Below are 12,776 nucleotides of genomic sequence, written 5' to 3' on the forward strand. Positions count from 1 at the left end.
GAGCCGGTGTCTAGAGAGACGGGGCATAGTCCCTAGTTGCTGTCTCTCCTTTTTGGTGACAGCACTCAATGACTATGCCTTGGTCCACTCCCTTACATGGGAATGTGACATATGACACTCAAGCGCCTTGTAGTCGCCATCAAATGCATGCAGCGCTACATAAAAATACAAGGGAATCAGTTGAATGGGTCCTCTTGCTCTCTACAGCCCCCAGTCCACGCCCGGGTTCTCACCGCCAAGCCCCCAGCCCCCCACGCCTCCCGTCACTGGACTCCCCGCCCGCCATTGTCTGTCCCCAGATGCCCTTCACTCTGCTTACATTCTCTCGTCACTGGAGGCTGTGTACAAGTCATCCTCTTAAGTATAAGGGCCCTCAGAAAACCACCCATTCAAGCACCCCCTCTCCTCCCAAGACACTGCTTCTCTCGGCTCTCTTCGTGTACTGTCCCTCGGAGTAGCACTGTTGTATATATAGTATACATCGCAAGCCCGCTATAATACCGCCTCTATATATACTGCTCCTCACTTCACTGCTTCTTGCTATACCTCACATCACTGCCCTGCCCTCTTAGACCATGCCTCAATGCATTTGTTACTACACACTCCCTCACTATTCGGCCTTCAGTATAGCGCCTCCTGTTATACTCATAACGTACCGCACTTAGAATACAACACTCACTATACTCTGTGTGGCACCATCCCACCCTCTGAGTATACCACCTCCCAACATACAACCCTTTATTACACCAGCCCTCAGTATACTGCCACAAAAGATGCATTCCCTTTGTATACTGTCTAATGCTTAATGCGATGCGGTATATTAAGTGCATAATGAGATGTGCCATAGCATATCATTAGAAACTTTCACTGCATCTTGGCATACTGCTTTTCAATAGGTATGTTTTTAGTATAGCGCCCAAAGCACTCGCTCCTCCTACGTTGGTCTTTGCTCCTACACTTTCCAGCCTGCCAAGCTGTTGCACTTGTCTTTGAGGCAGGAGAGCTGCCCCCTTCCTCTCCGTGAGAAGCCCTCTTTGAACGACTTTCAGCAACAAAAACTCAGCACATGGACGCAGAACAGCCCCCCTCGAAGTAGGAACTCTAAGCATGTTAACCCTCCGTATCCCGGCCCATCCATATATCCCTCTGTGTCACGGCCTCTCCATACACATCTCCATGTCGCGGCCCCTATGCACACCGCCCACCACAAATTAAAACCACATTGCCCCCGGGACCTGGCCCACCCGGTGTCCTCATTAAAATGAAGCGCAGGAGCCCGTGCTTCATTGTTTAAAAAAAAATCCGAGAGATTCGCGACCTCAACAAGATTATTAAAAAAATGCTTTTTTTAGCCCTGGGGGTCCTTTTGGGACCCCCTGAGCAGGCCTAGGGGGTCAGGGTGTTTCTACCCTGCCCCTTTTCTTGTTTGTTTCTTTGTTATACTGTTTTCTTGTGACTCTGTTCTACCGAGTCACAAGATGGCTGGCAACACTTCCTGGTTTGGAGTGTTGATAGCCAATCAAAGTGAAGCTCGTGCCCGGGAGGATTCGCAAACCCTCCTCGGTCACAGATATCAAAACTTTTTCTAATTTCTCAGGAACTACAGAACGGAGAGAGAAGAGTAGGTAGTAGTGGTCCCTAAGAGGGAAAAAACGCACAGCACCCTTAGCAAAATAAGTGTGAATCAAACTATCACTACAATTGGGTTGGGGTGCTAACGTAGCTTAGAACACCTACTACCTAGAACCTAACATGCATTCAATTCAGTCCAAGAACAAAGCTGTACAGCACACCCTTTATACTCGCTTAGAGGTCAGAACACTAAGCGACCACTCTGAAGCAGGTTCTGTAACAGTTTTATTCACTGCACACATGGATAAGTATGTTATTTTCTCAATCAATTCTTTGATTTATCATCATCTGCTAAGTCCTATTTTAAATAGGCAAGAGCAATACCAGATCACAAAGGAAAGTAGAGAACAAGAAATCAAAGAATTGATGGTGAAACAACATACAGTGTATACATAATTGAATGCAGGTGTGGCTTAAAATAGGTCAACAGCACAATTTGCCCTCTAAAGAAACATAGTCTTGAGCATATATGGGCACTTGTAAACAAAGATGCCACCTATGCAGTTGCCAAGCACCTAATTAAGGAACATCAAGGAGTAACATGGAAATCCCTTAAATACTATGGAATTGAACATGTGGCAGAATCCCTCAGAGGAGGTGACAGAGTGTGCACTCTTCGACAAAAAGAATCCAAATATATAATAAAGCTCAGAACAAAAAGCCCCAAGGTTCTCAAAAATGACGAGGAACTATATGTACATTTTACTAACTGTTAAAGGGTCGGTGCCACCTCATGGAACATGATCATGACACTCTTGCCCCAAGAGTATATCTAAACCATACAGGTTAAGAGATAACCTCACTTACAGGCAAACTCATGCAATAAGTCTCAAGGACTAATCAAAGCGAACCATCCGTCACAACTATAACTTGAAATCAGGTTTCACTAGTAAAATGTCTAATTCCATTTCCTCAATATTTTTGACATCATGAAAGTAATCTCATTTAGAGGCAAGAATAAGGAGTACTGACATTCAAAATGTACTGATACTACATGTACTAACCTAATGCTAACTCAATCATTTAGTTCATGTCTCAATGTTTTCATAAAATGTATAACTACATTACCAGAATGCAGTAGCAAAACAAAGTCTGCTAGGGTATAAAATGAGAACCAAATATAGGACCACCAGCCGTAATCAATACTGTATAGTCAAAATGTGTTGGTTTGGTATCTGTGTATGTAGTGAATACAACTGTTACTGCTATATATATATATATATATATATATATATATATATATATATATATATATATTGTTTTAATGTATATACAGAAGGTTTTGGGTCAGCCCTTTGCCCATCTTTGGCTGGCTTTGTAGTCTATCACAGTTGATCCCTCCGAACAGCTTTCCTCTTTACTTTTGTGTTTGTCCCACCCAGGAGCATTTTGGTCTCACAGTTTCAAGTTTATTTTTTATTAGCATAGTTACTCAAAACCATTGCTACAAAATGTGTCAATTAAAAATGTCTTTATAAATTATGTTCTAAGAAAAAGTTAGTAAAAGAATGTTGGTTAAACAAATGTTTGTATGTTTCCGTTATAGTTTATAATAGGCAATTCATTTGCTGAAGGACTGTTAGCTGCCAGGGAAAGATATTACTCTGCAAGGGGTGATGTTTGTACCAGCGCTTCCTCTCGGAGCTGTAACATTTTCTTCCCCACCTGCCTCAAGAACTTCACCAAGCGACAATTCAGCTGCGGGTCCTCAGGTGCAAAGCAGGCCAGCACAACTTGTATCCGCGTGCGAATGCCTCTTTGGTTAAAAAATTGTTTTAAAAGTTGTTTTTGTACAACCGCCAGTTCTTTACAAGTACAGAGTAAGTACAGCATGTCCTCCTGTGATGTACCACATAAGCAGCAGATGGAGTCATTTTGGACCTTCAGCCAATGTGGAGAATGCTTTATGCAAGGTAACAGGCCTAGTCGGTACCTTAAGAATTGGATTTTGGTAGATCTAGCATACCCCAGGGCTAGATATTTTTGAGCAGCGGGGTGGAGTAGGTGCTTAGAGTCATCCAGCTGTAGGTCCTTTTTGATAGGGACCCTTTGTCCTTGATCCATGAGAAAAGGTTTACTGCTTTCTATACTAATTTTTCGAAAAGACAGTGGTTGGTGGGTGTTTTTCAGAGTTCCCCCCTTGCTCTCTGTGTTCCTTGCCCTCCTCTCCCTTCAGCTGCCTATTGCTTCCCCCCAGTTTTGTATTATTTAAACAACCCAACTAACTAAAAAATGGATGCACATCATCTTCCGCCTTCTTTGTATGGGTTTGTTCAAATATTACAAATGCATTCCAAGATAACTGCAGCAAATGCCTTCGCACCCAGCAACCATCTTTGAAAGTATTTCTTCCAACATTATAAGTGCATTCTATATTCCCGTCATCTACTGCTACAGAGAAAGGAGAAACAAAGGAAAATTGTGACAAAGAAAGAAGAAAAGAGAAATGCAGACAAAGTGAGCAAAGAAGTTGAATGGCTAGCAGAAGAACAGAAAAATGTTGAGTGAGGAGAAGAGCCTGGTCTCATGGGCCATGGGGTGAGAACAAGAGAGATGGAGCAAGGGAGATCTAGCAGGAGGAGAAAGAAGGAAGGAAAAAAGAAAAAAGGGTGCGTAAGGTGGTTCCCTAAGAAAGAAAGAAGCGGAAAATTGGGGGAAAAGCCAACCCACACAATAATTATTTTCTCTAACAAAATCAGGTAAATTAGATTTAAGGCGAAATATCTGTTAAAGAAAAAGAGTAATCAGTACCAGTTTAGTCAGGTTGCTTTTCTACAAATTCATATACAACTTTTAGCACATGTTGCAACATCAAAGATGCACATCTCACACCTCTTTTTATTATTCAGATCTTTCAAACATGCCTTTCTAAACCCTTTCCTAATGTATCCCTCCTAGACTCATCTACGGGCGGCTCCTCCGCAATGAAGGAACAACGTCACCTCACTTCCCACAGCCAGCAGATGAGAAAATGATAATAACACAATGTTATTATCATTTTATTTATCACTGCCTGTGCCGTGATGGAGTCAAGCAATTAGTATAGGGCCGGGCCTGGAGGGGAGGAGGAGTAGTGTGCACTTATAAGTGTGCATGTCAGTTTGGATGGCCGTCTTAAGCTAGAGTAGACAAACAGACATGCACACTTATGTTTCCCCAACCCAGCTTGTTGCAAAACCGGGTTGGAGAAAATTCACAGGCTCCAGGCACTGTCTAAACAGAAAATGAGGTAGTCAGACCAAAACTGGCACTGCTCTCATATTAGGTATAGCATGAGAGCAGCATCTGGTTTGGGTGGGGAGTCTGTGCTATGAGGCCTCTCCACTTTCGGCCGGATGGGAGGAGTAATGAGGCGGCCGTCAATGGGAGAGGAGAAGCAGGTAAGTCTGTTCATTTTTATTCCATTCCTCACCAACCCCCAACCACCCCTGTCAGTCCTACCACTTTAGATGGGCAGTAGCCACCACTGGAGTCATCCGATACCCCGCATCATCTTTCTCCCTAATCTACTTCTAGAGACTCTTCCCCCCTCCACCTTTCCTTTTTTTTGTTGCATATTTTATATAGTGTGAACTCGACCCAACGGTATTGGAGCGCTTTACATGAGCACTGTATTTACATTACACATTCAGGCACGGGGAGATTAAGTGATTTGCCCAGAATCACAGGATGTGGACGCAACCTTGAGGCCCGAACGCTGGTTTCCAGCACCAGCATCGGGCGTTTATGCCGACGGACCACATCCCATTCCTCCCCCTACTGCTATGATCTTTCAATTTAACTAACAAACTCACATGTCCACCACTCAAATTAATTAATATTTTCTGATACTAATTTACCACTAATCCTTTTTCGGGTCCCCGAGTAGTGTAGTACTCGCCGAAAAGTGCTTCAATGCCCTATCAGGGGTAGTAAGTGCTATATAATTACAACTACAAACATAAATCGCCAAGCAAGCCGAATTCATACCAATGGAGCTAGCATTAGTGCTGTCACACAACATACCTACATCCTTACTTGCCTTCATCCATCAAATGAATTTCAAAGTTCGATGTTTTACCCACAGCTAAACGACGTTTTAAAGTACGTTTCGATACGTTTTTAAAAGAAGTCCTTCCTTTGAATCAAGGTACACCATGTCCACTTGTTGGCCTAATTATATAATTTTGTTACAACAGAAAATATTCGCTTTGATAGAAAGAAATGTATAAAATACCTGGAAGTGCTGTGGCTTCGGGCTAAGAGCAAAATCCCATTTGACGGGAAATGTGCAGCGGCTGTAAATTGAAGGAAATAAAACTTTAGTTGTGTGCTGCGTGGCTATCACAATATACATTTATTAATGCATTGCCATTGCATAAAGTCCTGGTAACTTTTTTTTTTACTTACTGAAAGCAAACACACTTATAAGACAACAAGAGAAGTATTTTGTGTCACTAAGAAGCTTGTAGAGACTTTGGAAACAGAGATCTAAAATGTTAAATGTAAGGCTTGAGGAGACCCTTCTATCTTGGTTTTGTCCTTGCATTCTGGTATTTTTCGTTCAGTATTTTAAATCTCGAAGCAGGGGCGGATTGGCAAGGCGGGCATTCGGGCATCGTCCGAAGGGCCGGTGTCTCAGTGCCCTCTGTGGGCCGTTTTTTTCTCCCCTTTCCCAGTCCACAGAGGGTGGACTAGGAAAGGGGAGAAAAAAAAACGGCCCACAGAGGGCACTGAGACAGAGAAATGAAAGCAGCCTCGCTGTGCGGCCATACAGCGATTATCAGCTGTGGCCTCTCCTTCACCCCCTGCCCTCCCAAGCAATCACGCAGAGGCTGGGCTGGGGAGGAGTGATTGTTTGCAAGGTGTTGCTCAGTTCTATGAGCCATTTTCACCCCGGCCCCCCTGGGGCCCACGCAGCCCAGAAACAGTGTTTGTCTTAACACCTCGCCCACAGCCCTTCACATTCAGGGCTTAGTTGGCGAGGAAGAATGGGTCTCGCTGTGGGGACCAGGTGATGTTTGGAACTCGCACCCTTCACCTCAGCCTCCCCCTGGCTACCTGGCTACCTTGGATGACCCAGCAGCTGCGTTTGTGCTCCCCTGCCAGGACATTGCCCCGAGGCCTGTAGGGCTGATTAATTTACTAATTGCAGGGGCCTTACCTATGTTCACGTGCTCCTGAGCTGAAGGTCTGGGGAGGGCTAAGTTGGTTCGTGATAGCAGGGGCTTTCCTGCTTTTCAGGGGCTCCTGCGCTGGAGGGCTCGAACAATTTTGTGACAGAAAGGGGCCTTGCTGTTTTTTTTAGTTGATCAGCATGTAGGCCATTGTCAACATGGCCCTGTGTCCTGCGCAAGAACAGTATCCTCCCACTTTCATTCCTTGTCTGTGCAAATGGTTTTCCGTGAATGGACACGCCCCTTGAATGTAGGCCACACCCCTTGAATGTGGGCCACGCCCCTTACATATGGGCCACGCCTCATAAATGTGGGCCACTTTTTTCGTCAGTGCCCAGCCCAAATTGTGATCCCAATCCGACCCTGTCTCGAAGGCAGGACTACTTGTGTTAAAAGGCAAACAAATACTGGATAGTCTACTCACAGCTCCTTTGACAGCGACAGTACAAAAGTACACTGCATGGGTTCAGAGCATTTAACCTGCCAAAATTCAGAGGCGTATAGAAATCCATAGTGAAAAAAGCAACAGGTAAAATCCACAGGCAAGTTCTCGTCAAATACACGGAACCTGCAAGTCTTCAAATGCCCGGTTCTCCTCGAGCCCCCCCTCACCCTTCCGTGTCTCTGGTGTGCAAGATGGCAGAGTGATTTAATTGTTTGCTGTTGAAATCTGGTATCACTGGTGCGTCAAAAGTTGAATTCCAGCATGATACATTTAACCTTTAACCTTTTGAGTTCAATTATTTGTTCACTACGAATGTACATCATTGAGCAGTGTAGTAGATCCACAAAAGCAAAACACAACATCTGGTGACACGGTACACCAAGAAAGACGCCCACATTATATGACAAAGGTGGAGGATAACACTGTGGCAGCCCACCATGCAGTTTTGTCGCAGCAGCTTTTCACCCTCTCTCTGCCTACTTGTCACATCTGGCCTAGTTTATGAATAGACCACATTGGGATCGCATAGCATGAGAGGAAATTTTAAATTTGGTCTAGTGTTTTACGGCCACATGCATCATTGCACCCGTTTGCGATTCCTAAACTGCGAAAATTAAGGAATCGCAATTTAGAAATCGCAAACTGCAATGCATGATCAATTCGCATTTATTTTTGCGATTCTGTATTTTTCCTTAATTGCGATTCACAATTTGCGAATCGCAATTAAGGAAAACCATTCCCATTGATTCCTATGGGCCACAAGGCCCATAGGAATGAATTGGAAGGCATTCACATTTTGCGAATGTGATTCGCAAAATGTGAATGCAATTTCAAGGGTGCAGGGGGGGTCCAAAGAACCCCTCCCTGCACCCCTGAAATGTAACTTTAAATGCAATTTACACACACACATGCCCCAAGGGCATGTGGGTGTGTAACTTAAAACTTTCAAAAATGCAATGTGTGCATATTTGTGAGTTTTCGGTAAATTAGCATGAAGTTCAACTTCATGCTAATTTACCACTTCCAAATTGCGAATTCGCAATTAAAAAATGATCATGCATTGCATTTAAGAAATCTGAAATTGCGATTTCTTAAATGCAATCGCAATTTTAGAAATCGCAACATGGTTGCGATTCCTAAAATTGCAAAATGCATGATGCATTCCAAATTAGTCAATTGCATTTGCAAATGGCCGAAAATTGCGATTCGCACCGTTTGCGAATGCAATTGACTTTGATGCATGTGGGTGTTAGTTACTTGCATGCACATTGGAAACTTAAATTTTAGTCTTCACCTCCTAACCCTAAATTAGGGCATATACTTTATCTCAATATACCTCAAATATGAAATACAGGTCATAAAATGTGAATATGTATAAAGTGTAGGAGCCCTGGCTTAGATCAACAGCTGAGTACCTGTGGGAGGAAGACCTACTTGAAGAAAGATGCTATTAGATAGGTCCCCCTTGGTTTTATTTTTATCGGTCCCTCTAGCTGGAGATGTTCCTTCCTGCTGGCCGTTTCATGGCGGTTTTCCCGCCTTAAAAAAGGCAGGCGGAAAGGGATTTGATGGCACGTAGCGGGTCCCGCTTTTCCCCTGGCCCTCCAACATGGGGCCCCCTACATATCCCGCACCATGTGGCAGGCACAGCATGGTGCCTGCCACTTAGTGCAGGGATATGTGCAGAGTGCATATTTTGTACAGCGGCAAGTGCTGTAGCCCACAGCACAAGCCGCAGTTCAAATGAAACACATTGCGCCCACCTTGAAGGCGGTCACATTGTTGTATCGGTTGCAGGACCGCCAACAACTAGTCGGGCGGTCCAGTTTCCGAAGGCATGGCGGTCGTACGTAAGTTTGGCCACCATCCTTATCAGGCCCTAAGTTCACAACAATAATTTACTAGACTTTTTCTCTGTTTGCACTTACAGCTGAAGACAATGTGGCTTTTACAGCTGCATGGAAAATACCCAAAAAGCATGCTTTTCTCTTTCTTTTGTGTTTTTTCTTTTTCATAAAATAGTCGAAGTGGACTTCATTTCATGGTAAAGCTTCTTGTGCTGTATCTAACCTTTTACCTTTGAAGGAAGCCATGCCAGATATGTTCTTGTAATGCTGCAATAATCAAGGTTTTGCTGCTTGTAGCAACAACTGTTTTTACTCATTTTAAATGGTTCATTGTTTAGTAGTGGGGTGTCAAGTCCCTTTGTATGCAGGGTAACAAGAATCTTTACTTGTTAAATATTGAAGCAGTCTCTTGAGAATCCTGTATTATGTAACATCATTTTTGCAATGTTGGTTGGTTTTTGTTATGCAACATGCCATTTCACACCGTGCTGAGGGTTCGGTTACCTACTCCTGTAAACATGTCAAATGCAGCTTTTAAGAGACGTCTGATGGACTCTTTTCTTGCTTAATAAAGGCAGACTCTATGGTAATGGTTATTGCAGTCTGTAATTTGACTTTATACTTCAAATTTTCTCTTGATTTATGAATTATTTTGATGCTGATTTAAACTGACTAACTACCATTTTGATTTCTGTACTGACTTTTAATTTTTATTAAACCTTCATAGTTTGGACTTTGAGTACTGTCCTGCATAGGTTTCTTTATTTTACTTGGGCCATTGAACTTTGGATTCACAAGGCCTTGATCCTGTGTTTCGGCCCTTTGAATTTATTGGTGCAAAGCGCTGAAAACTGACATCTCTGTTTATCTCTTCATGTCCATTTATCTTCTTGGTAGTTTATCATCACTTTATATTAATGGTTAAAAAAGAACCAGAAAACAGATCCATCAAAAGACCAATTATTGACAATTGTATCCAAAGATGACCAAAATCGGATGGAGACTGAAGCATCTATTGCAGCTCCAATTAAAAGGGACTAGGATAGCTTGTAACTGCCCTCTGTTCAAACAGAGATGGAAATCAATCAGGCTCCTGTCTACACAAATAATGCCTTGTATATGCTTCATGCTGCACTCGGTTGATGACACGAAAGCCCGCACTGACTCTTAAATTATCTTTCTGTTCATTGAATGCGGTAGCCTTGGGTGGAATATTGGAGGAAGAAGACGACAAGATGGGTGCTGAGATAAAATATCGACTTTCAAAAATATTGAGTCATAAATATCATGGCTTGGAAATATTGTCGCAACAGGAGACATCCGCTCCCTCCTGGACAGAGAAGAAACAGTAGCCCTCATCCTCCTCGACCTCTCAGCGACCTTCGACACAGTCTCCCACCGCACCCTCACACGCAGACTTCACGACGCAGGGATCCGGGACAAGGCCCTCGACTGAATCCACTCTTTCCTCTCCGGCAGAACACAGTGGGTCAAACTCCCTCCTTTCTTCTCGGACCCTACACCAACCACCTGCGGAGTCCCCCAGGAGTCCTCCCTCAGCCCCACGCTCTTCAACATCTACATGGCTCTGCTCACCCCCATTGTTAGAACCCATGGACTCAACATACGCAGATGACACCCAACTCATCCTCTCCCTATCCAACAAACCCAACACAGCAAAACACACCTTTCCAGAAGGCATGGAAGCCATCGTCAAATGGATAAAAAGCAGCTGCCTACAACTCAAAACTGACAAAACAGAAGTACTCACCATGGGACCACACCCAGACGTCTGGAACAATACCTGGTGGCCCCCCACACTTGGAAGCCCACCCACCCCCACGGACCACACACGCAACCTTGGAATCATCCTGGACTCCGAGCTCAAGATGGACACCAGATCAACTCTGTTGCATCCTCCTGCTTCCACACCCTCCGCCTCTTACGAAAGACCTTCAAATGGATCCTCCTTGAGCACGGAAAGACCGTCACTCACGCCCTTGTCACAAGCAGACTCGACTACGGCACTGCACTCTACGCCGGAATAAACAAAACCCTCACCTGCTAGCTACAAAACATCCAGAACGCAGCCGCAAGACTGGTCCTCAACCTGCCAAAACACTACCATATCTCCCAGCACCTGCGCACACTCCACTGGCTCCCCATCGAGGCTAGAATCACCTTCAAGATTCTCACCCACGCACACAAAAAAGTCCACAACACCGGACCAGCATACCTGAACAACCGACTCAAATTCCACGCACCCCAAAGGAACCTACGATCAGCTCAGCTCTCCTAGGCTGTAGTCCCCCATTCCAGAAGGACCAGATAGCGAGGCGGCTCCTTCTCCTTCCTCGCGGCCAGAACCTGGGACACCCTACCGCTCCACCTCAGACAGACAACATCACTACCCAGCTTCACGAGAAACCTCAGAACTTGGCTCTTTGACAGGCCCGCTCCTTGATGGACTGGAACCTGCACCTCCCCAGCGCATTGAGACCCTCACGGGTGAGTAGTCACGCTTAACAAACACATGATGGATTGATTTTAGCAAGAATATCGTTGTCAATAATATTGAGTTTAAGGTAAGTAATATCAATTTTTTAAATATCTTAGGGCCTGATTACAATGGCGGGGTGACCTCCACCAAAAGCCTGTTGGTGGCGGTCTCCCCGCCATTTTCAACAACTTCACCACCACTCCACATTTGGATGTTGGGCAGCTGTGTGGCGGTTGAAGAGACTGACCGCCACGGATCCGACAGGCTCAAAGAGCCTGTCGGTCCATCAGAGGCAGAGTAATACCTACAATGGTGGCGGTGCCTACCAGGCACCGCTGTAGGCATTACGAGGTTCCTTTCCACCGGCCTGTTCATGGCGGTGAACCCACTGAGAAAAGGCTGGCGGAAAGAGACACTAGGAGCCCCCTCTCCCCCTGGTTAACAGACACAGGCCCTAGGAGGCACCTATGGTGCCCCCTACATAGCCCTGCACAATGTGGCAGGCACTGCATGGTACAATCGAGAATGATAGCTTGCACACATTCTTATACTTGTGACTGTTCTGGCTGATTGTGGCAATATTGTGGCGTGCTGCATGATTACGTACTCTGTCTCAAATAGAATATTAAGTTAGGGGTGTGTGAGGAGCACTCCGGTTTCTCAATTTTTTCAGACTAAAACAATTGGTGCTGCGGCTAGTGAGGGGAGTCACTCCTTATTAGATAATATGGATTATGGTGGGTTTACAAGCCCACCTAGTCGCGCACAGTTCACTTGGTGTGATACACCTTCAACAATCTTTTGAAAACATTCCACTTAACTCTATACCATATAACAGTTTCTTGTTTTAATGCATGATTCACTTTGTTATGGTTTTCAATACTTTTTTCAGTCGATATTAATCAATTCATCATATCAACGAATACATCATATAATTCTCGATTACTTTTGAATGACCTTATACAATGCTTATTTCATTCAATTTTTAACGACACAGTTTCATAGCAATGCCCAATGCATTTCGGTACTCAGTGGTACCTTCATCAGGGGCCAAGCTGAAAAAATAAAAGATAAGAAAATGTAAGTCTGGTGGTGTTGTGGGGACGCCCGTGGGTGTGATGTAATAAGTTTACTAACTCATACCTGTATGGGTAGTTCACTGCGCCTAAAGGTTGGAAACAAAAATGTGTATATAT

The 12,776-nt window shown here is 44.4% G+C and overlaps 1 protein-coding gene across 1 annotated transcript in view; it reads right to left on the reverse strand.

Annotated features, from left to right (window-relative positions):
* LOC147705871 (fer-1-like protein 4) overlaps positions 1 to 12,776 on the reverse strand; it is a 1,142,165-nt gene that overhangs the window by 863,918 nt on the left and 265,471 nt on the right. Inside the window, exon 8 of the mRNA XM_086932323.1 lies at positions 5,849 to 5,909. Coding sequence (XP_086788449.1) covers positions 5,849 to 5,909 — 61 coding nt within the window. The remainder of the gene's footprint in view (positions 1 to 5,848; positions 5,910 to 12,776) is intronic.

This window comes from Lissotriton vulgaris, chromosome 7 (genome assembly GCF_964263255.1).
Source record: "Lissotriton vulgaris chromosome 7, aLisVul1.2, whole genome shotgun sequence".
Taxonomy (NCBI): Eukaryota; Metazoa; Chordata; class Amphibia; order Caudata; family Salamandridae; genus Lissotriton; species Lissotriton vulgaris.